This window comes from Ornithorhynchus anatinus, chromosome 16 (genome assembly GCF_004115215.2).
Source record: "Ornithorhynchus anatinus isolate Pmale09 chromosome 16, mOrnAna1.pri.v4, whole genome shotgun sequence".
Taxonomy (NCBI): domain Eukaryota; kingdom Metazoa; phylum Chordata; class Mammalia; order Monotremata; family Ornithorhynchidae; genus Ornithorhynchus; species Ornithorhynchus anatinus.
In genome coordinates, this window is record NC_041743.1 from 43,867,902 (window position 1) to 43,894,401 (window position 26,500).

A 26,500-nucleotide genomic window follows, 5' to 3' on the forward strand; every position below is an offset into this window, starting at 1 on the left:
ACTCCAAAGCCCGTGCTCTTTCCAGTGAGCCACGCTGGCTAGATTTGGGTAGCATTGCCTAGCGGTTAGAGCCCAGCCCTGGGAGTCAGAAGGACCTGGGTTCTAATCCCCACATTGCCACTCATCTGCCGGGGGACCTCGGGCACGTTACTTCACCTCTCAGTCACCTCATCTGGAAAATGGGGATTAAGGTTGCGAGCCCCATGCGGGACAGTAACTGGGTCCAACCTGATCGCCTTCTATCTACCCCAGAGTTTAGCATAGCGTTTGGCACATTCATTTCATCAAATACCATGGAGTCGTTTCCTATTCATAGCGCTCTACGGCGAGACGGGGAGTTTTCTCGGTAAAAAGCACAGAGGTGGTTTACCGCTGCCATCTCCCGGGCGGTAAAAACTTAGGAGACGAGCGGCCGAGCCGGGATTGGAACCCAGGTCCTTCCGAGTCCCGGGCCCGAGCTCTTTCCGCTAAGCCAGACGAGACCAGCTGGACGACCGATCGACCTAGAGCGGTCTTGGCCCATAGTAAGCGCTCAACAGATACCATAATAATAATAATAATCCTCTTCCCTTAACGAGGGCCGGGCATCCCATCCAGCTGCCAGGCCCAGACGCGCCGCGCCCTCCGAACGCCCCCCACCCCGGGGTGAAGGGGTCTGCTGGGGGGGGGGGGGAAGACCCCCCTCCAGGGCAGGGGGCTTCTGAGGAGCAACGCCACAGCCGGGGTGATCCTAAACCTCTAATGAATGACGACGGCCCCTCCTCGGGAAACCGAGTCGAAGGGAGATGACCGTGGTAACTCGGGCACTCCCGCCGGGACCGGATTCCACAAATGCTTTCAGGGATTCCAAGCCCGGAGTCCACCTGGAACTTCTGACCCTCCGGTCTGGCTAACGGAAGGCGGCCTCCCCTCCCCCCGCCCTCCCCCGCCTCCCCCCGACGGGCAGTGAGGACGGTGGTCTTCGTTAGCCCGAGTCGGTCTGGCCTGGCTGGGGCCTGGACTCTCTGGTTAGTAGTATTATTATTAACGACAATCATAATAATCGTGGCACTCGTGAAGCACCTACTATGTACCGGACGCTATAAAAAGTGCTGGGGTGCATACGAGCAGATCAGGTGGGACACGGTTCCCGTCCCGCGTAGGGCTCACGGACTTCGTCCCCATTTTACAGATGAGGGAACTGAGGCACGGAGAAACGAAGCGAATAAAGCGCATGTGATGGGCCAAGCCTGTGGTTGCGCTGTTAGAGGCGTACTGTTCAAGTTATAGTTGTTATAGTGGTATTGTTATTATTATTGCTGCTTCGGGGGAGGCAGCGTGGCTCAGTGGAAAGAGCCCGGGCTTCGGAGTCAGAGGTCGTGGGTTCGACTCCCGGCTCCGCCACCTGTCAGCTGTGTGACCGTGGGCGAGCCCCTTCGCTTCTCTGCGCCTCAGTTCCCTCATCTGTCAAATGGGGATTAACTGTGAGTCTCACGTGGGACCAGCTGATGACCCCGTATCTCCCCCAGCGCTCAGAACAGTGCTCTGCACCTAGTAAGCGCTCAACAAATACCAACATTATCATTATCGTTCTATTGTCCTCCCGCAGTGCTCTGCGCACAGTTAGTGCTCAATGAACGTGACCCACCGACCGCCCGGCCCGGCCTGGAGGGCGGAGCGGAGGAGCGGGAGGGGGTTCGGGGGGAGGTCTGGGTTCGGGGCACGGGGCCCCGTCCACCCCGGGGGCAGGCTTCCCAGCCCAGAGGCCGCAGCCCCGCCGGGGCCGGGGAGGGGGACGGTCCGTGTGATGGGGAATTGCCGGCCCCGAGTGGGCGCGGGGACGCCAGCCCGTCTGCCGGGCTGATCGCCAAGGCTGGGAACCCCACGTGGGCCGGGATTGTCCGGGGCTCTGCACACAGTCAAGGCTTAATAAATACGATTGAACGAATGATGAACGGGCAGGGGGCGGGAGGGGGACGAGATGGTCGGGTGGGTGCCCGGCGGACGTGACGGGCTCGGGAGGGAGGCGGCTGGGAGAGAGGAGTCGCTTGCCAGGGGCGGGAGGAGGGGAGGCTGAGCAGGGCCGGGGCACCTCCGCCCCTTCCCCCGCCGGCCACCCTGGCAACTCCGGTGGCCATTTCCATCCTCTTGAGCCCATCGGGCCCCTTAGGCCAAGCCCGGGGCGGCGCGGTCTGGTCTCCCTGGCCGCCCCCGCGGCCTTTCCTCGGTGCCAACCCCCGCGGAGCCGTTGAGGCCCAGGATCGTGGCCACGGGGCCCGTGGAGGTCCCCCCCCCCGCTGATTTTCAGGAAAAATCAGCTCCCGGATCTTTCCCGGAAATCCCTGGGTAATCTGATCCGCACGGCTTGATCTTGTTTTCCGTCCAATTTGGTTTTTAATCAATTGTTCTAAAAACCGCGCTCAGCGCGGGCCCAACGCGAGCCCGGGCCTGCCCTCCCCGGGAGGAAGGAAGGGAGGAAGGAGGGAGGAAGGGAGGTCCGCGGGCCTGCCCGGGGCCCCGGGCCTTTTGGGTGAACGTTGCCCCGGCCGAGAGAGCGGAGGGGACGACCCAATCTCAGCCCCCGGTTGACCTCTGACCCTCGGGGGTCAGGCTGAGTCTTGGGGGGGGTCCCTGTGGGTCAATCTGATTTAGCTCTCACTTCCTTTACTCCCGCTCCCGTCCGTGTCGCCCTTGAACTAGGGTTTTTCTAGACTTTAAGCTCGTTGTGGGCAGGGAAGGTGTCAGTTTATTCCTAGATTGTCCACTCCCAAGCGCTCAGTACAGTGTTCTGCACACAGTCAGCGCTCAATAAATTTGATTGAATGAATGAATGAAGTGAATTTTCACCCCTCCCTCAGCCCCACAGCACCTATGTCCATATCCGTTGTCTGTTTATATCGACGTGTGTCTCCCCCACTAGACTAAGCTTGTTGCGGGCAGGGAATGTGCCTTACAACTCTGTTATACCCTCCCAAGCGCTTAGTACAGTGCTAAGCACACAGTAAATATGATCGAATGTTCGATTTGGCCAAGGTTGACTTTCTGTGAGAGCGTTTGGAGGCAGAGGAGGGAGAGGCATTCCCCTTCTAGAGTGTAAACTCGTCATGGGAAGGGTCAGGTCTACCAGTTCTGTTAAACCGTACTCTCCCAAGCGCTTAGTGCAGTGCTCTGCACACAGTAAGCGCCCAATAAGTACCCTTGATTGATTTATTGATCGATATCCGTCACCACTTCTAGAGTCTGAGCTCGTTGCGGGCAGGGAGTGTGCTTGTTTGTTGTATCGTCCTCTCCCAAGTGCTTAGTACAGTGCTCTGTCCCGACTAAGCGCTCAATAAATACCACTCGCTGACCGGCCATCAATTCTTGGGCCTTCAGGGGGAGAGGGCAAACTTGCGGGGAGTGACTAGGGTCTCGTCCTGGGCGTCTGGTCTAGTGGATAGAACAAGGGTCTGGAAGTCAGAAGGTGCTGGGTTCTAGAGAAGCAGCGCGGCTTGGGAGGCAGAGGTCTTGGGTTCTAATCCCGGCTCCGCCGCTTGTCAGCTGTGTGACTTTGGGCCAGTCGCTTTACTTCTCGGGGCCTCAGGGACCTCATCCGTAAGATGAGGAGGATTAAAACTGTGAGCCCCACGTGGGACAACCTGATCACCTTGTATCCCCCCCCCAGCGCTTAGAACAGTGCTTGGCACATAGTAAGCGCTTAACAAATACCAACATTATTATTATTATTATTATTAATCCCGCTCTCAGTGTCCTGGGAAGCAAGCAGGGGTGATGATCACGGTGGAGAACTCTAAAGCCCGGAAAGGCAGTGTGATTCAATTAAATCAATGGGTGGTATTTATTGAACGCTCGACTTGGCACCGTGAACTCACCGTGGGCAGGGAATGTGTCTGTTGTCGTATTGTCCTCTCCCAAGCGCTTAGTACAGAGCTCTGCACACAGTCAGCGCTCAATAAATATGATCGAATGAAAGAATATTGAGCGCTCACTGTATGCAGAACGCCACTCTCAGTGGAAAGAGCCCGGGCTCGGGAGTCAGAGGTCATGGGTTCGAATGCCGGCTCTGCCACCTGTCAGCTGGGTGACCGTGGGCAAGTCACTTCACTTCTCGGTGCCTCAGTTCCCTCCTCTGGAAAATGGGGATTGACTGTGAGCCTCCCGTGGGACAACCTGATGACCCTGTATAATAATGTTGGGATCTGTTAAGCGCTTCCTAGGTGCAGAGCACTGTTCTAAGCGCTGGGGGAGATACAGGGTCATCGGGTCGTCCCACGGGAGGCTCACGGTTAATCCCCATTTTACAGAGGAGGTCACTGAGGCACAGTGAAGTGACTCGCCCACAGTCACCCAGCTGCCAAGTGGCAAAGCCGGGAGTGGAACCCATGACCGCTGACTCCGAAGCCCAGGCTCTTTCCATTGAGCCACGCTGTCTCCCCCGGCGCTTAGAACAGTGCTCTGCGCATAGTAAGCGCTTAACAAATACCGACATTATTACTCGAAGCACTTGGGCGAGGCCAAGAGAGGCGATACAGACACATTCTCTGCCCACAGAAAGCTTTCCCTTTCTGACCTCGACGGAAAACCCGCCGCGTTGGCACGGACGGGGCGGACGGGGGGCCCGGGCCCGGGGGGCTAAGCCGGGGGGCGAGGCTCCTCCCTTCGGAGGGGTCGGTCCCCTCGCTCGCACCCTCCCCTCTCTTGACGCTTCCCGTTCCTCGTTTACCACAACCATGGTGGCCACCGGGCAGATGTCCCCACCGCGGTAACCTCCCCCGGAGCGGCCCCACCCCCGGGCCTTCCGGTCCTTCTCGGCCCCCTCGTTCCTTCCTATTTATTGAGCGCTTACTGGGTGCGGACCACTGGGCTAAGCGCTCAGAAAGTACCGTGGCTCAGCGGCAAGAGCCCGGGCTTGGGAGTCCGAGGTCATGGGTTCGAACCCCGCCTCCGCCCCTTGTCAGCTGGCTGACTGTGGCCCAGTCGCTTCACTTCTCTGGCCTCAGTGACCTCATCTGGAAAATGGGGATGAAGACCGGGAGCCCCACGTGGGACGACCTGATGATCCCGTATCTCCCCAAGTGTGCTCTGCACCCAGGAAGCGCTGAACAAATACCGACATTATTATCATTACCTCATCTGGAAAATGGGGATGAAGACTGGGAGCCTCACGTGGGACAAACCTGATGACCCTGTAATAATAAGAATAATAACGGTGGCGTTGGTTAAGCGCTTACTGTGTGCAAAGCCCTGTTCTAAGCGCTGGGGGATACGAGGTGAGCAGTTGGTCCCCCCGTGGGGCTCACGGTTTTCATCCCCCTTTTCCAGATGAGGTGACTGAGGCCCAGGGGAAGTGAAGCGACTCGCCCAAAGTCACCGCAGCTGGCAAGCGGCGGAGCCGGGATTCGAACCCATGACGGGTGACTCCCAAGCCCGGGCTCTTGCCGCCGAGCCACGCTGCTTCCCTGTATCTCCCCCCCCAGCGCTTAGAACAGCGCTCTGCACGTAGTAAGCGCTGAGCAAATACCGACCCACAGCCCAACGGGCTCTTCTTTCTCCTCCTTCCCACCTCCTGCGGGCTGGGTGCCGGGCCCGGGGAAAGTGTCGGGGGGTGTCCTGCGCCCCACACTCCGCCCGGGGAACCGGATGGGAGGAGCGGGACCCTGAGGGCCCCCACAACCCTCAGGGAGCCCCGTCTCCTTCCTCCCAGCTGCTCGCACCTCTCTCCGTTTGCTTTTGTTGTTAACGGTATTGGTTAAGTCCTCGCTGTGGGCCCGGCGGTGCAATGATGATAATAATAATAATAAGGTCACGAGGTAACTCTCTCTTGTGTAGCGTGGCTCAGCGGCAAGAGCCCGGGCTTGGGAGTCCGAGGTCATGGGTTCGACTCCCGGCTCCGCCCCTTGTCAGCGGGGTGACTGTGGGCGAGTCACGTCTCTGGGCCTCAGTGACCTCATCTGGAAAATGGGGATGAACTGTGAGCCTCACGGCGGGGGGGGGGGGACAACCTGATGACCCTGGGAAGCAGCGTGGCTCAGTGGAAAAGAGCCCGGGCTTCGGAGTCCGAGGTCATGGGTTCGACTCCCGGCTCTGCCCCTTGTCAGCGGGGTGACTGTGGGCGAGTCGCTTCACTTCCCTGGGCCTCGGCGCCCTCATCTGGAAAATGGGGATGAAGCCCGGGAGCCTCCCGTGGGCCCACCTGATGACCCTGCATCTCCCCCAGCGCTTAGAACGGTGCTCTGCGCCTAGTAAGCGCTTCACAAACACCCACATTATTATTATTATTATTAGTTTGTTGTTAGTGGTATTTGTTAAGACCTCGCTGTGGCCTGGGCGGTGCAATAATAATAATAATAATAATAAGGGGTGGTATTTGGTCAGCGCTCACTAGGTAACTGTCTCTTGGGTAGCGTGGCTCAGTGGAAAGAGCCCGGGCTTGGGAGTCCGAGGTCATGGGTTCGACTCCTGGCTCTGCCCCTTGTCAGCGGGGTGACTGTGGGCGAGTCACTTCTCTGGGCCTCAGTGACCTCATCTGGAAAATGGGGATGAACTGTGAGCCTCACGGCGGGGGGGGGGGGGGGGGGGGGGACAACCTGATGACCCTGGGAAGCAGCGTGGCTCAGTGGAAAAGAGCCCGGGCTTGGGAGTCAGAGGTCATGAGTTCGACTCCCGGCTCTGCCCCTTGTCAGCTGGGTGACTGTGGGCGAGTCGCTTCACTTCTCTGGGCCTCAGTTCCCTCATCTGGAAAATGGGGATGAAGACCGGGAGCCCCACGTGGGTCAACCTGATTCCCCTGTGTCTCCCCCAGCGCTTAGAACAGTGCTCCGCACAGAGTAAGCGCTGAACAAATACCAACATTTTCAACATTATTGTGTGACCTTAGGCCGGATATTTCACCTTTCTGAGCTCCAAATGCATCATCCCAACGGATTGGGGATTAAGAGCGTGAGCCCCCGGCCCTGCTGGAGCCAAACGCTTAGTCCAGCGACGGGACGAGTGACCCTGCGCCCACCCCAGGCCTCACTACAGCGTCTGGCGCGTAGTAAGGGCTTAACGAGTAATAATAAGAACAAGCCCTCACTGTGTGCCAAGCACTGTTCTAAGCGCTGGGGGAATACAAGGCGATGAGGGGGTTCCCCCGTGGGGCTCACCCTCCTCATCCCCATTTTCCAGACGGGGTCACTGAGGCCCAGAGAAGCGACGCCCGGCGGACACGGGTCGGGGGCGGGATTCGAACCCGCGACCCGCGGGTCCTCAGCCCCGCGCGGGGCTCGTCGGGACGCCGAGGGGCCGTGTGTCGCCCCCTGCTGGTGGAAGGCGGCGGCTCCGGCCGGGGGGGGGAGCAAGAGGGAGAGGGCGGGGTCGACGCCGGAAGGGGCGGGGTTCAATTTGCATATCCCCGCCCCCCGGCCGGGCCGTCGGGCGCCACCGTGAAACGTGGGGCGCGAGGGGCGCGAGCGAATTTGCATCTCCCCGCCCACCTCTGGCTGGCCCGGGCCCTTCATTTGCATCGTCCCCGCCCCCTCCGCGCGGGCTCGCGGACGCCACCGTGGAGCCGGCGGCGGGAGGGGCGGGGCCCGCGGGAGTTTCATTTGCATGTCCCCGCCCCCCTCGGTCCGATTCCGGCCGTCCTATTGGAGGGGCGGGTAGGGGTTTCGGGGCTCGATTTGCATGTCCCCGCCTCCCGGTCCGATTCCGGCCGTCCTATTGGAGGGGCGGGTAGAGGGACGGGGCCCTATTTGCATGTCCCCGCCCCCTTCGGGCCGGTCTCCCGGTAGCGCGCGGGGCGGGGCGGGGCGGGGCGGGGCCCGGCCCGACCCAAAGTTTTTCCTGCGGAGTTTGTGGCGGCGGCGGCGGGGGGAGGGAGGATCGGCGGGAGGACGGAGAGAGAGAGAGAGAGCGAGCGCGGGTCGGTGTCCCGGTGTCCCGGTGTCCCGGTGTCCCGGTGTCCCGGTGTCCCGGTGTCCCGGTGTCCCGGAGTCCCGGAGTCCCGGTGTCCCGGGCGGGCTCGTTGGGGGCCATGGACGCGCTGAAGTCGGCGGGCCGGGCGCTGATCCGCAGCCCCAGCCTGGCCGGCGGAGCCCGCCACCACAGTGAGTTTCCGGCCCCGGAGCCCCGGGACCTCTCCCCTCCTCTCCCTTTCCCTCCCTCTCCCTTTCCCTCCCTCTCTCCGCGCCCCGGACTTGTTGCGAACTTTGCGTCCGGAGGAGGCGGGACCCCGGAGCCCCGGAGCCCCGGAGCCCCGGGGGGGGGGGTGTGTCCCGGGCCCGCTCCCCGGACTCGGGGCCTTGTCCGGCCTGGGGCGGCCCCGGGCCCGGAGGGAGACCCGGAGGGAGACCCGGAGGGAGGCCCGGCCGCCTTGTGGCCTTGGCCCACCTGACCGACCGACCGACCGACCGACCGACCGGGGGCCCCATCGATGCCCCGTCCCTCCCCTCTCCCCCTTTTCCCTTCCCCTCTCCCCCTGCTCCTTCTCCCCTTTTCCTTTCCCTCTTCCTCTCCTCCTTTTCCCCCCTTTCCCCCTCCTTCCTTTCCCATTCCCCCTCCCCCTTTCCCTTCTCCCGCCCCCCCCCCCGGGGGTCATTCGGTCAATCGCCTTCGACGAGCGCTTATTGTGTGCTTTGGAGTCCGAGGTCATGGGTTCGAATCCCGGCTCGGCCCCTTGGCAGCGGTGTGACTTCGGGCGAGTCGCTTCCCTTCTCGGTGCCTCAGTTCCCTCATCTGTAAGATGGGGATTAAAGACCGGGAGCCCCACGTGGGACAACCAGATTCCCCCGTGTCTACCCCAGCGCTTTGAACGGTGCTCGGCACAGAGTAAGCGCTTAACAGATACTCCTATCCCCCCCCCTCCAGCGCTCAGAGCGATGCTGTGCCCATAGCAGGGGCTTAACAGACCCCGACAGGATTGTTATTTGTTGTTATTATTATTAATCCTCGTCCTAGTGACAGTGGTAACGCTGATGAGGGTGTCGGTTGTGCGCGGGCCTGGGCCGGCCTGAGCAGGTGAGCGGGTGTCGCCCCCGGGGGGCTTCCCCAGCCTTTGACCCTCCTTTGAGGGAGCCGAGACCCCCGAGGAGGGAAGTGACTTACCTAAGGTCACCCCGCAGACCAGAGGCGGAGGCCCCGGCCTCGCCTGTCCTACTGTGCTAAGCGTTGGGGCGAACCGGCCGGGGGAGGGGATGGAAAGAGCCCGGTGGCGTGCAAAGACCCCCCCCCCCCCACGACCTGGAAGTCGGAGGGCCCTGGGTTCCGATCCCGCCACCCCGACTTGCCTGCCGTGTGACCTTGGGCTTCTCCGGGCCTCGGTTTCCTCCTCTGGAAAATGGGGGTTGAGACCGTGAGCCCCACGTGGGGCGGGGACCGGGTCCGACCCGCCTGTCTCGTTTCCACCCCAGCGCCTAGTGCGTAGTGAACGCTTAACGGATATCATAATGATGTTGGTGTTCGTCAAGCGCTTCCTATGTGCGGAGCACCGTTCTAAGCGCCGGGGGGGATACGGGGTCGTCAGTTTGTCCCACGTGAGGCTCCCGGTCTTCATCCCCGTTTTCCGGGTGAGGTCACGGAGGCACAGAGAAGTGAAGTGACTCGCCCGCGGTCACCCAGCTGGCCGAGTCTGGATTCGAACCCATGACCTCGGACTCCCAAGCCCGGGCTCTTTCCACTGAGCCACGCTAGTTCGGGGGCGCCGAGGCCGGGCAGAGAGGTCCGGCCCCGTTTCTCTTGGGGATGGAGAGAGGGTTGGCAGTCTGGGGCACAGGGAGGGAGGGAGGGTGGAGGGGCCCGGGGGCTCCCCCAGGTGAAGGGGCGTCCGGTGGGCGCGGGGACCCCAGGGAGCCAACCCGTGGATTTATTGAGCGCGCTTCCTGTGTGCAGAGCGCTGTACTGAGCGCTTGGGAGAGGACGGTATAACCCTAAAGGGACCCCGTTCCCCGCCCGTAATGAGCTTACGCTCCAGAGGCCGCTCCGTGATATTTTTACGTGTCCGGACGAGTCCTCGGCAGTGGTATCTATTGAGCATTTACTGCGTGCAGAGCGCTGTACCGAGCGCTTGGAAGAGGGGAGCTCAGCGGGATTGGTAGACGCTTTCCCTGCCCACAACAAACTCGCTGTCAAGTTTCCTCATCCATTGGTGGTATTGAGCATTTCCTCTGTGTCCAGCAGCGAACGGAGCAGACGCTAACAGTGATGACAGTGGGACCTGTTAAAGCACTGTGCAGAGCGTTGATCAGATCAGGTCGAAGCAGCGTGGGCCAGCGGATTTGGGAGTCGGAGGACCTGGGTTCTAATCCCGGCTCCGCCGTTCACCTGCCGTGTGATCTCGGGCGAGTCGCGTCGCGGTGCCTCGGTTGCCTCGTCGGTGAAATTTAGACTGTGAGCCCCGTGTGGGCCGGGGGACCGGGTCCAACCCGATCGGCTCGTATCCGCCTCGGCGCGTAGTCCGGTGCCCGGCTCGTAAGCGTTCGGCGGATACCGTTAAAAGAAATAACTTGGAAAGTCTTCGTCTTCCCTAGGCCTCGGTTCCCGAGGGTGGGGAGGATGAGGAGTTAATCGGTCAATCAGTGGTATCCGCAGGTCATCAGTGGTATTTATTGAGCGCTTGCCGCGTTCGGGCCACCGTACTAAGCGCTTGGGAGAGACCCCTCCAAGAGAGTTGTCGGGCCCGTTCCCTGGCCGGGAGGAGGTGAGGCGGGGGTGACGCTGTGGCTCGCCGGGGCATCCCGGGCGTGGGAGCCGGGAGACGTGGCTCTCCCGTATGGCCCGGTCCCGGCCGGGATGGGATGGGATGGCCAGCGTGGCGGCCTCCGCCCTGGGGGGGGCTGGGGATCGTGGTCGGCCGGTGGCCACGCCGGCCCGGTCGCCGGCGGCCACGCCGGCCGGGGGAGGGAGGCCGGGTCAGCGCCGGGCACGCTCGGGACAGGGGCTGGGCTGGGGGGAGGGGTTCGCCACGACAGAGAAATCCCCAAGGCTCTGCCCGGACCCTTGCCCGACCTCCAGACCCTGGACCCCCTCCCAGGCCCCTGCCCACTCCCTCCTTCTCCCCGCCCTCCACCCTCCGGACCCCCACCCACCCCATGGGTGTCCCCTGGCTTTGGCAGCTGCCCGTGCGGGGCCCGAACCTAAAGGGGACGTGGCGGAGGCGGGGGTGGGGGGGGCTCATACTGCTGGAGGGGAAAGGTCACAGCAGGGGCAGGGTGGCCGCCCTGGGGGTCCGGGTTGAGGTCCGGAGTCGGGTTGAGCCTCTGATGAATATCCGCGATTCTTTGTGCAATTTCCGGGGGGGAAGCTGCTGCCCGGTGACCCGTTCTCTGCCCCCCACCCCCAAACCCAGTCAGGCTGAAAGGGGTCAGGGCTTCAGAGCATCTCCCGGGTTCCAGGGCCCCCCCCCCCCGCCATCCAGAGGGAGCGTGAACTAGATGCCCTCGGCTGGGGGAGCCGCAATCCAGGCGCCCTTGTGGTAGAGTTTGGGATTTGGGCCGAGGGGGCGAGAACCGCAACCTAGAATTAGCCTTTTCCTCCCTGCCCGCTGTGCCCCGGTGCCCCCGGGACGTCAGAGCGCCGCAGCGCCCCTCCCGTGCCCTCACCGTGGGGCGGGGACTGTAACCCGGGCCGTCCGGCTCAGGCCCCGCCGCTGTCCGCATAGAGAGCCGGGCTCTCGGGGCCGGGGGGACAGGCTAGAAAACCCTCTCCGCCCCCCGACTCTCAGACCGGAACCCCGTGGGTGGCGGGGACCGTCCCACCCTGCCATCTTCCTGCCTGACACCCTCTCCTTCCGCGGGGCCGCTGCCTGGCCTCCAGTCAGAGGGCGGAGCCCGGGGCGGAGGTGGGGGAAGCCGTCACTGCCGCCCGGGGCCGGGCTGGAGGCCTTGGCGGGGCCTGCCCCGTGAGCCCCCGGGGACTCGGCCCCCGACCCCCCCCCCGGGCAGCCCACCTGGCCCTCGGGAGGGTCCTGCCGCCCCTCGGCCTCACGTCCCCCCCGGCCGAGGGCCCCGGGAGTCGCTCGGCGCTACGTACCGAGCACCTGTCCCGTGCTCGGGCCGTGCAGGGAAGCAGGGTGGTCTGGTGGAAAGAGCTTGGGTCTGGGAGTCAGAGAACCTGGGTTCCGATCCTCCACTCGCCCGCCGCGGGACCTTGGGAGAGTCACTTCGCCTCTCCGGACCTCAGTTCCCTCGTCGGTGAAATGGGGATTCGATCCCCGCTCTCCCTCCTACTTGAGGAGCCCCGTGTGGGTCGGGGCCTGGGTTCGGCCTGGTTAGCTTCACTCTACGCCAGCGCTTAGACTAGTGCTTGACACATAGTAGGGGCTCAGCGGGTACCGTGATGATTATCAAATGTATCCGTCCGGCGCGTCGTCGGCCTGAACGTGCGCGTGAAAACCTCTGGGTCCTAAGGAGGACCAACTCTAGGTCGGCGAATGGGGCCGTGGGGTCGGGGGAGGAATTTGAGGGGGCGGCCGGCGGGAGGAGTCGGGGGTCCCAGTGGCTCTTCTCCCCACCCCCCACCCCCGTGCAGAGTTGCCGGAGAACTGGACGGACACGCGGGAGCCCCTGCTGGAGGGGGTCCTGTTCCAGCTGAAATACCTGGGCATGACGCTGGTGGAGCAGCCCAAGGGCGAGGCCCTGTCGGCCGCAGCCGTGAAGAGGATCGTGGCCACGGTGAGACACCCTTTCCCCCCGGCCCAGCCCCTGCCCTGCCTGGAAATCCTGGGGGCGAGGCCCCCTCCCCGCCTGCCCCGTGTCCGGGTGGGACCGGGAGGCGATGCAGGTGAGTGAGCCCCGACTCACCTGCGGACCCGAGTCCCCGCCCTCCTCCGGGGCCGGGTGGACGTAGCCTCGCCTTTAGGATCCGGCCACGGTGGCTGGCATCGCGGGGGGGGCGGGGAGGGGACAGGAGTCAGGGCCGGGCGCGGCCTGACTAGTCGTCCCCTCAGCTTTTGGGGGGCGGCCCCAGGGTCTTCCGTTGTCACTCCCCCGCTCTCCCCTCATTAACGTGGCCGTGGCGGCGGACGGGGATGGGGGTCCTCCCCCTGCCCCCGGGCCTCTCTGGGACCTCTGAGTCGGGGCCTGGCACCAAGAGAGATGTTGGGGCGGTCAGAGGGCTCTTCCCCCTCACCCGGGGCGGGTTGCTGGTCTATGGGAAGGAGTCTCAAACCTTGCCTCCCTTCTCCACCCCCCGGGATTATTATTATTACTGTTAGTACTAGTAATAATAATAAGCAGCTGCGGGGAAATGGACAGAGAAAGTCTCCAGAGTCTCCCTGTGTCCTTCCTGCCCCCTCTGTGGGCAGCGGGCATCCCCCCGAGCCACCCACCACCCACACGGCCTCCCCTGGTCCAGGACAAGTTTCCCTTCCCCCTCCTCATGGGCTACCTGTGCCCCCCTCCGGGCCCAGCATGCCCACCCTGCCCCCACGGCGAGAAACTCCCCTTTCCACAGCTCAATTCGATTCATTGCTATCTGAGCACTTAGCGTGTGCAGAGCGCCGTACTAAGCACTTGGGAGTGGACAGAACAATAAACAGACACATTCCCTGCTCACAACAAGTTTACAGTCTACGGGGGGAGACAGACGATGAATGTAAATAAATTGCCTGAGCCCCCCGGCTTCCATTTCTCTTGGGGTCTCAGCCTCCAGGGGTCGGAGAGTCCTCGCTGGGGTGGGGCGACGAGACCCCGGACTCCGGAGCAGGGAGCGGTCCGGCCTGGGGTCAGCCGACCGGAGGGCCACTTGATCCTCAGGCCGGGCATCTACCAGGGTCCGCGGGGGGGGCCCGGACCCCCCTCCCGCCCCGCTCACCCCTCCTTCCCCCGGCCCAGGCGAAGGCGAGCGGGAAGAAGCTGCAGAAGGTGACGATCAAAGTGTCGCCGCGGGGGATCGTGCTGACGGACAGCGGCAGCGGCCAGATGATCGAGAACGTGTCCATCTACAGGTGGGCTGGGCCGCGGGACCCTCCCCACGGCCGGGGGGCGGGCGCCCTGCCCCTGCTCCCCGGGTCCGGCCTCGGGCCCGGCCGTCCCTCCCCGCTGGCGTCGGACGTCCGGCGGTCGGCGCTAGGCCCCTCCATCTTGTCCCTTTCCGGCTCCCCGCAGAGCGGACAAACCCCGCAGCGGCCCCCGGGGCCACCCCTGCCCTCCGCCAGGCCGTGGGAGGTGGGGGGCGCGGCCCCGGTCCTCGGAGCCGGCCCCCGCCCGATGCAGGGCAGGGTGGAGCGGCTCGGGATGAAAGGTGGACCCGGCCTGTGCCAGGGTGGCGGAGGAGGGGACCGAGGGCGCAGAGCCAAGTGGCAGGGGCATCCCCGTACCCACACGTGCCCGACTGCCCTCCGGCCCCCGGCCAGAGATGTCCCCGGGGCAATGGGCCGGCAGGGAGGGGCTCGTCTGGCTGGGGCTGAGGACAGTCCCCACGTAAACTTGAGCCAGTATCGTGAGGGCACTGTCCCCGGGCTGGCTTTGGCGGCGGGGCCGTGTCCATCCGCGGTTCTCCTCGACCGCTACGGTGTGGCTGGTGATTTAGGGGTGCGCGTGCGCAGGCACCCGCCCCCTCACCCCCCTCCGTCACCCCCAGCCGCCCACGGAATTTCTCCCGAGAGCGGGGCGGGGGTCCTGCCGACAGTAGCCCAGGAGAGAGACCCGTGTCCGGGGTGCGGTCCCGTCCGGAGGCGGGGAGACGGACGAGATGACCTCTGCGGGCGCACCTTCCGGCCCTGAGCGTCCGGGCCCTCCACGGGGCCTCGAGAGTTAGGGGAAAGGGCCGAAGTCCCAGAGCCGCAGAACGAGGGCGTCTTCCTCCGGGGGGGGGCGGGAATTTGACCCTCGGTGGGGGCAGGGGCTGGAGGTGGGGTGGCGGGCAGGGGTCCGAGGGCGAACCGTGGTCTGCCTCTCCCTCCCTCCCCCCGGCCCGGGCCTCCAGGATCTCCTACTGCACAGCCGACAAGGCCCACGACAAGGTGTTCGCCTACATCGCTCAGAGCCTGCAGAACGAGAGCCTGGAGTGCCACGCCTTCCTCTGCGCCAAGCGGAAAATGGTCAGTGACGGGTCGTCCCCCGTGCCGTCCGACCCCCCGCCGGCCCTCACACCCACCCCCGGGCCGGGCCCGCCAGTCAGCGCCCCCGGCCTCGAACGCCTCGTCCTACCGGCCCCGGGGAGGTGGCGAGCGGCCGCGGGCCCGCCCCCGGCCCGACGCGGCGGGGGAAGAACGAAACCTAATAATAATAACAATGTATTAAGCGCTTGCTCTGTGCCGGGCACTGTACTAAGTGCTGGGGTGGATACAAGCAGATCAGGTTGGACACGGTCCCTGTCATTCATTCAGTCGTATTTATCGAATACGATTCAGTATTCAAGTACGATTCGATACTGTCCCACCTGGGGCTCGCGGTCTTCATCCCCATTTTATAGATGAGGTCACTGAGGCACAGAGAAGTAAAGTGACGTGCCCAGGGTGTCACAGCAGGCAAGCGGTAGAGCAGGGATTAGAACCCAGCTCTATCTGCTTGGCCCCGAAGCTTGAGACTCGCCAGCGGGGCAGAGCGGCGTGGCTCACCGGAAAGAGCCCGGGCTTAGGAGTCATAGGTCGTGGGTTCTAATCCCGGCCCCGCCACTTGTCTGCCAGGTGACCTCGGACGAGTCACTTCACTTCTCCGGGCCTCAGTGACCGCGTCTGTAAAATGGGGATTGAGACTGTGAGCCCCGCGTGGGATGGGGACTGGGTCCAACCCGATTTGCTTGTCTCCACCCTAGCGCGTAGTACAGCGCCTGACGCATAGTAAGCGCTTAACACGTACCGTTATTGCCGTTATCATCTCCAGGGCACCTTTTCCCAGTTGATTCGTCTTCTCTCCAGTGACCACTTGGCGCATTTGTGCCATATCTTCCCAGACGTCCACAGTGACGTCTATAAGCTACTATTTAAGCGCTAACTCGTACACTTGGCCACTTCCCCTTCTTCCGGTAGCTGCTGATATGCTGGAGTGTCTCTCCTCCCTGCTCTAGACTCCCAAGTTCCTTGTGGGCAAGTCACTTTACTTCTCCGTGCCTCAGTTCCCTCGTCTGTAAAGTGGGGGTTAGGACCGTGGGACATCCTGATTACCTTGTATCTACCCCAGCGCCTAGAACGGTGCTTGGCACATAGTAAGCGCTGAGCAAATACACAATTATTTTTAGGGTTATTGTGCCCCTCGTACGGTGCTCCGCGCTCGGTCAGTACCGCCGGTCGGCTTCTCGAGGGCGGGGATCGTGTCGACCGATTCCGCCGCGCTCTCCCAAGCGCTTCAGCGCGGTGCTCGGTTCCTACGATCGATGTCGTGATCGGTGCGTTTGTCCCAGGCTCAAGCGGTGACACTGACGGTCGCTCAAGCGTTCAAAGTCGCGTTCGAGTTCTGGCAAGTGTCTAAGGAAGGTGAGCCCGTGCTCCTCTTGTGCGGCAATACGTCCCCCTCTGTCTGCCCCGTTGAAGCAGACGCTCCCTCGCTTCTCACTCGCTTGTCTTGTCCCTCCCCAGTGCTTACTGCAGTGCATGGCGCCCAGTAAGTGCCACCGCTACCAGCCGGTCCCCCCGCCCCCCGGCCGGAGGCATTCCAGGGGGGCGATCAGCCGCCGGCTCCCCGAGCCGGCCGTCGCCTCCCTCGGAGGCTGCGGTGGCCGCCCCGCTGCCGGCCCCCGGGGCCCTACCTGTCGGGTCTGGCCTCTGTCGCCCTCCCCTGCCCCCCGTGACCGGGGCAGAACCCCCCGCGCCCCCTCCCTCACCCCCGGCTGAAGCTGCTCTCCCTCCCACCCCCGGGCCCCGGCCGGCAGAGAAGGAAAAGCGGGAGAAGGCGAACGCGGATGCAGACGGCGCGAGGGGGGCCCCGCTGGACAGCCCGGCCCCCTTGAAAGGCTGTAAGTGCCCCCTAGCCCGGTGCCCCCCGGGGTGCCAGGCCGCAGGGAGCCGGGGGAGAGAGCCAGGCCTGACTCCCCGGGAACCGGAAGCTCTCCCTTCACGGGGCGGGGGGCAAAGGGTCCAGGCTGCCCTCGGGGTCCCACGTCCGCTGCCCAGGAGCATCCTCTGCGGGGGTGGGCGGGGGGCCGGCTCAGCGGCGAGGGTGGAGGGGCGGGGGGCGGCGCCGGGAGGGGGGGATGGAGGAGGTCTGCGGCCCCCTCCCCCACCTCGCTGAGCGCCCCCCGGCCGGACCCCGCAGCGGTCGCGACCGGGAACCTGCTGGACCTGGAGGAGGCGGCCAAGATCCCGCCGACCCCCGCCGTCACACACCCGCCCGACGCGGCGGACCAGCTGGCCGGGCCGGAGCTGCTGGGCGGCAACAACAACGTCGTCTGGGTGAGCGGGGCCGGGGGCCCGCGGGGCCGTCCGCGGGGCCGGGGCGGGGGCGCGCACACGCTCGCACCACAGGTGAGCGGGGCCAGGACGTGTAAATAAGTACATGCGCTTACAGCCCAGCCCGATCCATCTCAGCCACCGGGGCCCGCCCCTTCCCCCCTCCGGCCACCGTGACACCCGGTGGTGGGGGGCGGCCGCGGAGGGACGTCACACCTGCCCTCCGACGAAGGCTCCTTTGAACCCGGGGCAGGGGGAGGGCCGGGCGGGGTCTCCTCCCGGCCAGCGGCAGCTGCCTCCTCATAAAGCCCTCCCTTTCTCCTCCGACCCCCCCGCCGGGCCCGCCCCTGCCCCTTCGCCCCTTCCCCCGACCAAGCCCTGCCTGCTCCTTGTTGCTGTGCCCCCGGGATGGGGAGGGAGGGACGCTCACTCCGGGAACCAGCCATCCCCCCGCCATGCGCGCACACAGATACACGCGTGCGCACGCACGGTGCGGCGGCCGGGGGCCACGGGGAAGCCATCATGGTCGCCGTCAACGACCGGACGCGATCCGGGCCGATTCCTTGCTCCCGACGACACCCTTGGCCGGGGATTCCCCACCCGCCGATCCGAGGGAGGCTCCCGCGGGAGCCCTGCCCCTCCTCCCGGGGCCCGGGCCAGAGCGGAAATGCAGCGTACCCGGGGTTCCCGGTCTACCCCGGCTTCGCTCCTCAGTTACATAAGGGCAGCCACCCCCACGTCAGTCGATCAGCCGAGTTCGAGCGCTCGCTGCGTTGCCGAGCGCCGTACCGGGCGCTTGGCGGCTCGGCACCGGGGCGGCATGTGGCCTTGACCTGGGTCTCCGTTTCCCCAGGAGATGGACGACGGGCTGGACGAGGCATTTTCCAGGTAACCCGACCGGCCGGCCCGGGAGGGAGAGGGGGAGGGGCCGGCAGGGTCACGTCCTGGGACCCCCCCCCCCTCACGTCCTCTCACCCAGACGGCGGGGGCGGGGGGAGGGATCGCCACAGCCACCGAGAAGCCGGGCTGCCCGGGACCTTTTCGTCCATACAGTCGTATATATGGACCGACCGACCGTGTGCCAGAGCACTGTAGTAGGCGCTTGGGAGAGGACGACGCGACAGTATGACAGGCACCCTCCCTGCCCACAGTGAGCACAGAGTCTAGAGGGGGCTTACGGTCAGCGGGGGCTGATGGATCGACCGCCCCGGTCACCCCCCGTCTCTCCAGGCTGGCGCAGGCCCGCACCAACCCCCAGCTCCTGGACACCGGGCTGACCCCCCAGGACATCCAGAGCGCCCAGAACCTCTCTCCCGACGACTGGGACAAGCCGGACACCCCCGCCGGCGACCTGGACGACGCGTTCGGCTTCTGACGGGGGCCCGGGCCCGGCCGGAGACCAGAGCTTTAGAAACCGCCGCATCCCGCCGCCTCTTCCTCCCCCGCTTCGTCCCGAGGACCCGGAGCCGCTCGGAGTGTATTTATTCGCGGTAGACTCGGCAGCGGGGCCTTGCGGAGGCGTGTTCAGTATTATCGACGGGTCTCCCCCCCCCCCCCCCCGCCCCCGAACCCCAACTCTTCCTCGGGGCGGCCCCGACCGGCCAGAGACGGTGGCGCCGGAGCCCGGGCTCCTACATCTTTTGTCCGGGCTCCGGGTCCGCCCGGCCCCAGCGCGCTTACTAACCTCGTTGCGCACGGGCCTCCGCCAGCCTCTCCCCTCGGCGGGGAGGCCGAGCGTCCCTCGGCTCTTCCCGGCCGGGACCGTCCTAACCCGGCCCCCCACGGCCCAGCTCTACACCACAGCGGCTACTCGCCCAAAGACTCGTCGCTTTGCACTTTAACTGGCATCGGCCGCTCGCCCCCAGCGGGGCGGGCGGCCGGAAGGAGGCTGGGTCCGTTCAGAGGTTTCTGGCCCCCTCCCCACCGGTGTCCCCACCCGCCCCCGCCCCGCTCCCCACCATTCCCGTGGTGACTCGAGGCCCCTCCTGCCGGTGCTCTTGCGGGGAGGGGGTCCTCCGGCCCGGGTCTCGGGCTCTCCTGCCCGGCGTGCCCTCACTGCAGTCGGCCGAGGGTTGGTTTTTTCGGGCAAACACTTAGTGGCCGGCTCCCCGGCCACCCGGACCAAAATGCCGCTTGGGAACACACCAGCCGGTGCCCGGCCACGGACCGGGTGGAGCTTTCGCGCCCAGGACGGGGGATCTGAGCCCGGTCAGGCCAGACCAGTCTGTGCCTCCAAGGGGATGGGGTGGGAGGGGGTGACGGGCAGCCGGGCTACTCTGACCTCAGGTCCGGCCCGATATGTTAGTTCCCCCCATCCTACCCCCGGCCCGGCCCCGCCAGCCCTTCTTCGCCCAAACGCCGCCCCGAGGCAGCTTTGCCAGGCTCGAGGCGGGCGCGGGGGAACGTCGGGGAGCGAGGGGCTAAAGCCGACTGCCGTCATCCGATGCGGAGACAAAATGTCGCCCTCGATCCTCTCACCTCCCGATCGAAACACTTAAACCAAAGTTCCCAGAGCCGCGGCCGGGAGCGAGACGACGGGTCGAGCGTCTGCCTCGACTCTGCCCCGGCCGGCGGCGGCTCCCGCCCCCACCCCGCCCACCCCAACCAGCTCGAAATTCTTTCTGAGAAAGAGGGTCCCGAGCGGGGGTTCTCAGCGGAGACACTTCTGAACACACGGGTTATCTCTGTCTGTCTCTGTTCGTGTAGGTGGTGGGGGGTTTTTTAAAGGCTGTAGAGAATACCCTCTGGAAAAATAAAGGTCTGTTTGGAAAACTTGCGGCGAGGAGGCGGGACGATTCAATCTTGGGCAATCTCGTGAGAGAGGAGAACGGCGTGGCTCCGCGCGTTCTCTTGGGACGGTCGGCCGTCGGAGGGAGGAAGGCCCACAGAATCTCTGGAGCCTCTGGGGTCAGGTTGCCAGAGGGGCCACAAGGAATTCCTGGCCTACACCACCTCCACCCCAGGGGTACGAGAGTCGGGGGACCGGAGGCCGGGAACAGCCTGGCACCAGACGCCCGCCGTGAGGGGAAGCCCGGGCATCCGGTGCCGGGACGGTGGTTCGAAGGGGCTGCCGGGGAACGGTCCGGCCGGCCTCTGCTACGGTCTCCGTCTCGGGCGGGCCCCAGTGGGGCTGACGTTGGCACCCGCTGGGGTTGGGGGTGGAGACCGGGGCAGCCTGTGGCTGCTGGGGGTGGCAGAGAAACAGTAAGGGTGGGTGGAACTCCCCTCTGGGTCGCTTTGCCCCATAAGGAGGGGCCTCAGGCCTGCAGGAGGGCTGTTTCAGGCCTTTTTCTTTTATGGTGTTTGCTTAGCACCCCTCTGAGCAGCCGGGGCAGATAAGGAGCTAATCAGGTTGGACTCAGTCCAAGTCCCACTGGGACTCCCGGCCTTAATCCCCATTTCACAGATGAGGTAACAGGTACAGAGAAGTGAAGTGAATTGCCCAAGATCACACAGGTTGGACACAGTCCAAGTCCCACCGGGGACTCCCGGCCTTAAGCCCCATTTTACAGTTGAGGTGACAGGTACGGAGAAGTGAGGTGAATTGCCCAAGATCACACAGCAGATAAGCGGCGGAAGTGGGGTTTAGTCAGTGAGCGCTTATCGCGTGCGGAGCACTGTCCTAAGTGCTTGGGAGAGTACACTATAACGGAGACGTTCCCTGCCCTCGAAGACCTTAAAGCCTAGAGGGAGTTTAGAACCCACGTCCTCCTGATTCTCCGATCCGTGCTCTATCCGTTAGGCCACACCGCTTCTCCGTTCCCGGCCCGTCAGCTGGGACCCAGGCCCAGGATTGTCGCCCTCTTGAACGGTTCTCCCCCAGGCAGGGCCGGCTTGTCCTGGTACTTGCCCCCCGGACCCCAAGCCGTCTGCCACCCAACTCCCACCTCAAGCCGGGCCTCGAGGCTTCCCGGAAACTTCCATCTCTCCTCTTCCATCTCCACCGGGAACAACAGCCCCCCCGCGGGGAAATCCGGCTCCTCTAGGCCTGGGCCGACGGCAAGTCTTTGCTAGGAGTCGGGAGGACCTGGGTTCTGATCCCGGCTCCTCTCCTCGTCTGCTGCGTGGCCTCGGGTAAGTCGCTTAACTTGTCGGTGCCTCGGTTACCGCGTCTGTCAACTGGAGATTAAGACGGTGGGACAGGGACTGTGTCCAACCTGATTATCTGGTATCTACCCCCTGGCTCGGTGCGGTGCTTGGCACATAGTGAGCACTTAATACCACTTAAAAGAAATCTTTAAGAACAGGAAATCTACCAGAGGAAGCAGCCGCGGCTCGCTCCACCGCTTACCTGCGGCGTGAGCTCGGTCAAGTCACTTCTCCGTGACTCGGTTCTCCTGTTCTCCTTCCTACGTAGACCGCGAGCCTTATGCAGGACGGGGACTGCGTCCGACCCGCCTAGTCTTTATCTACCCTTTATCTTTAGAGAAGCAGCGTGACTCAGTGGAAAGAGCCCGGGCTTGGGAGTCAGAGGTCATGGGTTCGAATCCAGGCTCCGCCACTTGTCAGCTGGGTGACCGTTGGGCGAGTCACTTCACTTCTCTGGGCCTCGGTGACCTCGCCTGGAAAATGGGGATGAAGACCGGGAGCCTCACGGGGGACAACCTGATGACCCAGAATCTCCCCCAGCGCTTAGAACAGTGCTCTGCACATAGGAAGCGCTTAACAAATACCAACATTATGATTATTACTTCATCTGTAAAATGGGGATGAAGACAGGAAGCCTCACGGGGGACAACCTGATGACCCTGTATCTACCCCAGCGCTTAGAAAAGTGCTCTGCACATAGTAAAGCGCTTAACGAATACCGACTTTATTATTATTATCATTACCCCAGGGCTTAGAACAGAGGTTGCACCTAGTAAGTGGCTAAAAACACCTTTGCAAAAAAAGCCTCTCGACCAGGAAGTCTGAACAGCTGCTGCCCTGCCCATCTCCCGGAGGAAACGGAAGCGGCGCCTCTGATCCCGTGGGACTCTCCTTCCCCGCCGAGGCAGGAGGATGGAGGCTGGGCGGCTCGACGGGAACCGCTTGCTTCCAGGGCAGGGTCTCCCGGCTTCTTCTGGAGGTCCTCGGCTCCTCACTACGTTTCAGGGGACGGAGCGGGTCTGCCTGAGGGCTGTGGGAGCTACAGCAGGCTAAACCCTGAAACCAAACCCTGGAGGAGCAGCATTCATTCATTCATTCAGGAATATTTATTCAATAGTATTTATTGAGCACTTACTCTGTGCAGAGCACTGTACTAAGCGCTCGGAATGTACAAATCGGTAACAGATAGAGACAGTCCCTGCCCTTTGCTTATGATGGGCAGAGCACTGTACTGAGCGCTGGGAATGGACATTTCGGCAACAGATGGGGACCATCCCTGCCCAACGACGGGCTCACGGTCTAAACGGGGTAGACGGGCGGCAAAGGGAAGGAGAACATAACAAAAACAAGACGACGTCATCGAGATAAATGGAATCAAGGAGATGTACACCTCATTAACAAAATAAATATGCACAAACAAAAGAAATCCGCACAAAATAAATATGCACAAAATGCGTAAATATGCATAAACAAAATAAATTGCATGGCCTGGCGGAAAGAGTACAGGCCTGGGAGTCAGAGGACCTGGGTTCTAATCCCCTCTCCACCTGCGTGACTCGAGTCAAGTCACTTCACTTTTCTGTGACACTTGTCCCGTCTTTCCTCCTACTTAGACAATGAGCCCCATTTTGGACGGGGACTGTCTCCAACCCGATTAACTCGTATTACCCCAGTGCTTACAGCCGTGTTTGATGCAGACTAAGCGCTTAACAGATGGCGTTAATGGGAGGGGGACACCTGAGAAGAGCGGTCAAGGGATAGAAAAGAGCCCCATCCAGTCCCCTGCTCCCGCGGCCCAGCCCAAGCGCAGAGCCCGGGCCCGAGAGTCGGAAGGTCGTCCGTTCTAATCCTGACTCCACCACTCGTCTGCTGCGTGATCTTGGGCAAGTCACTTTGCTTCTCTGTGCCTCAGTTACCTCATCTGGAAAATAGGGATTGAGGATGTGAGGCCCACACAAGACAGGGACCGGGTCCAACTCCATTTGCTTATACCCACCCCAGGGTTTAGGACGGTGTCTGGCACAGAGTAAGCGCCTAAAAAATGCCACTATTATTATGATTACTCTAAAATCTCCACAGGCCAGAAGAGGGGACCGGTTTAGCAGAGTGAAGTCGGTACTGACTAATTTCCTTTATTCTTCCCCTCTCCCAGCAGCACCGCACTTATGTACGTAGCTGTAATTTATTGATTTATATTGATTTCTGTCCTCCCGCCCCAGACCGTAAGCTCGCTGTGAGCAGGGAATGTGTCTGTTTATTGTTGCGCCCTCCAGCGTGGCGAGCCCGGGCTTAGGAGTCATGGGTCATGGGTTCTAATCCTGGCTCCGCCACCTGTCAGCTGTGTGACTTTGGTCAAGTCACTTCACTTCTCGGTGCCTCAGTTACCTCATCTGTAAAATGGGAATGAAGACTGTGAGCCTCATGTGGGACAAGCTGATTCCCCTGTATCTCCCCCAGCGCTTAGAACAGTGCTCTGCAACTAGCAAGCGCTTAACAAATACCAACATTATTATCACAGTGCTCTGCACGCAGTAAGCGCTCAATAAATACGACCGAATGGACGCACGGTGGGACAGCGGGGCCACTTGGGCCAGGCTTTGGGCTCATTCCCCTTCCCCAGGCTTCCCTCCCTCGCTACCTTCCCCACGGCGGAGAGACGCGTGGATGTCGCCCATCTCTATAGCAACAAGTCCCACTCGATTCCGGCAGCCCGTCGCTTGGCTCCCGGCTCACGCCCCCATGGCCCGACAGACGAGGGTGGGCTGAGTGTGCGTGCCCGCGTACATCTGTGTGTGTATATGGGAATTTTTTCCTTTTTTTGAGGCAGGGTAAATACAAAACCCGTAGGCTGGGAACGGATTGCCATCTGCCTCGGAGCAGGCCAGAGGTGGAGGACGGTTGGGCTATTTCTCCCGCTTCCCACCGCACCGTGGGAAGCAGCGTGGTGTTCATTCATCCAGTTGTATTTACGAAGCGCTTTCTGTGTGCAGAGCACTGTACGAAGCGCTGGGGAAAGTACAATGCAAATATAAACGCTGGCATTCCCTGCCCACAGCGAGCTCCCGGTCTAGAAGCGGGGAGACAGATATCAGTACAAATAAATAATCTGATTATTATTATCACTTCACTTCTCTGTGCCTCAGTTCCCTCATCTGTAAAAATGGGGATTTGTGAGCCCCACGTGGGGACAATCTGATGACCCTGTATCTCTCCCAAGGCTTAGAACGGTGCTCTGCACATAGAAAGTGCTTAACAAATGCCATCGTTATTATTATTATTATTCCCTCCCAGCACTTAGTACAGTGCTTTCCCTCTGCTCCTCCCCCCTCCCTTCCCCTCCCCTCAGCACTGTGCTCATTTGTATATATTTTATTACCCTATTTATTTGGTTAATGAGCTGTCCATCCCCTTGATTGTATTGATTGTGATTAAGTTGTCTTGTTTTTTGTCCATCTGTCTCCCCCGGTTAGACCGTAAGCCCGTCACTGGGCAGGGATTGTCTCTATCTGTTGCCGAATTGTCCATTCCAAGCGCTTAGTCCAGTGCTCTGCACATAGTAAGCGTTCAATAAATACTATTGAATGAATGAATAATAATAACGTCGGTATTTATTAAGCGCTTACTATGTGCAGAGCACTGTTCTACAGATTTTGCAGACCCATTTTACAGATGAGGTCACTGAGGCCCAGAGAAGTGAAGTGACTTGCGCACAGTCACCCAGCTGCCAAGGGGCAGAGGCGGGATTCGAACCCATGACCTCTGACTTGCCACTGAGCCACCCTGCTTCTCTGTATGAAGGCTTGGCACCTCGTCAGCGATTAAGGAATGCCACGGTTATTATTACGTCTCCTGCCGATTCTGCCGTCCTCTTCCCAGGAGCGAGAACAGCGCTTTGCGCCGAGTAGGCGTTCAATAAACAACGATTTATTGACTATTAAAGACGACGGCTGATTGGTCCGGCGGCCTCCCGACCTGGCGCCGCGCCCCCTGCTGGCCGGCGGGGGAGGCGCCGCCACCGCCGCCCTCGGCCCAGCCCAACTGTGCGCACGCGCGCCACCCGCGGTCGCGCGCGCGTCGGCCCGCGGTCGCGCGCGCGTCGGTCCGCGGTCGCGCGCGCGGCACGGCCTCTGAGCTCCCACAGCGCCGCCTCTGGGAGGAAAGGGTAGCGCGCCCATCCTGTTATCCCGCAGGCTAGGAAGGAGCCACAATCTTCATCATCATCATCTTGGTATTTGTTAAGCGCTTCCTATGTGCAGAGCACTGTTCTAAGCGCTGGGGGAGATACAGGGTCATCAGGTTGTCCCCACGTGGGGCTCCCAGTCTTCATCCCCCTTTTAATAATAATACTGTTGGTATTGGTTAAGCGCTTACTCTGTGCAGAGCACTGTTCTAAGCGCTGGGGGAGATACAGGGGCATCAGGTTGCCCCCCGTGAGGCTCCCAGTCTTCATCCCCATTTTCCAGATGAGGGAACTGAGGCCTAGAGAAGCGAAGTGACTCGCCCACAGTCAACCCAGCTGCAAGTAGCAGAACCGGGATTCGAACCCATGCCCTCTGACTCCCAAGCCCGGGCTCTTTCCACTGAGCCCCACTGCTTCCCCTTGGCAGCTGTGTGACTGTGGGCAAGTCACTTCTCTGTGCCTCAGTTCCCTCATCTGGAAAATGGGGATGAAGACTGGGAGCCTCACGGGGGACAACCTCATTCCCCTGTATCTCCCCCAGCGCTTAGAACAGTGCTCTGCACATAGTAAGCGCTTAACAAATACCAACATTATTATTATTAGCAGTCGTCCCTGCCCGGCAAAAAAAGAGGGGAGGGGAGGGTCTGAGGGGTTCCCCGCAGAGCCCCTTGGAGGCCAGAACAACGCCCGTCTCTCCAGCTGAAAGGGGCCCGAAACTGGGAGTCGAACGGTGACCGCTCTGCCGTGCGTCGCCGAATGCCTTCCGTGGGCTCTTATCCCAAGAAGTTCGTGGATACGGCTCATTAAATTTAATTAAAATTATTTAATTAAAATCTTAATAAAAGAGCAGAGGAGGCAAGGCAACGAGGAGCGGAGGAAAGGGAAAGAGAGGCAGCAGAGGAGCATGAAAAATGGGCAGACCGTTCTAGGAGCTGCGTGAGAAGGCGGGA

At 62.4% G+C, this 26,500-nt stretch overlaps 1 protein-coding gene across 2 annotated transcripts; it reads left to right on the forward strand.

The window, feature by feature from the left end:
* The first annotated feature begins 7,840 nt into the window (after nucleotides 1-7,840).
* Nucleotides 7,841-18,835, forward strand: LDLRAP1 (low density lipoprotein receptor adaptor protein 1). Of its 2 annotated transcripts, none has more exons than XM_029081568.2 (9): nucleotides 7,841-8,066; nucleotides 12,484-12,626; nucleotides 13,788-13,900; nucleotides 14,881-14,995; nucleotides 16,297-16,369; nucleotides 16,765-16,848; nucleotides 17,148-17,284; nucleotides 18,135-18,169; nucleotides 18,512-18,835. In XM_029081568.2, the coding sequence occupies exons 1-9, from the start codon at nucleotides 7,994-7,996 to the stop codon at nucleotides 18,654-18,656; spliced, it is 918 nt and encodes a 305-aa protein (XP_028937401.1). In that variant the 5' UTR covers nucleotides 7,841-7,993; the 3' UTR covers nucleotides 18,657-18,835. The 2 variants fall into 2 exon arrangements, with proteins under 2 accessions (XP_028937401.1, XP_028937402.1); XM_029081569.1 differs by lacking the exon at nucleotides 7,841-8,066 and adding an exon at nucleotides 12,151-12,377.
* Nucleotides 18,836-26,500: the final 7,665 nt, after the last annotated feature.

Coding starts and splice junctions, on each gene's coding strand:
- LDLRAP1 (XM_029081568.2), top strand. CDS start 7,994: ATGGACGCGCTGAAGTCGGCGGGCCGGGCGCTGATCCGCAGCCCCAGC. Junction 8,067..12,483: donor CGGCGGAGCCCGCCACCACA/GTGAGTTTCCGG, acceptor ACCCCCGTGCAG/AGTTGCCGGAGAACTGGACG. Junction 14,996..16,296: donor TCTGCGCCAAGCGGAAAATG/GTCAGTGACGGG, acceptor CGTTTGTCCCAG/GCTCAAGCGGTGACACTGAC.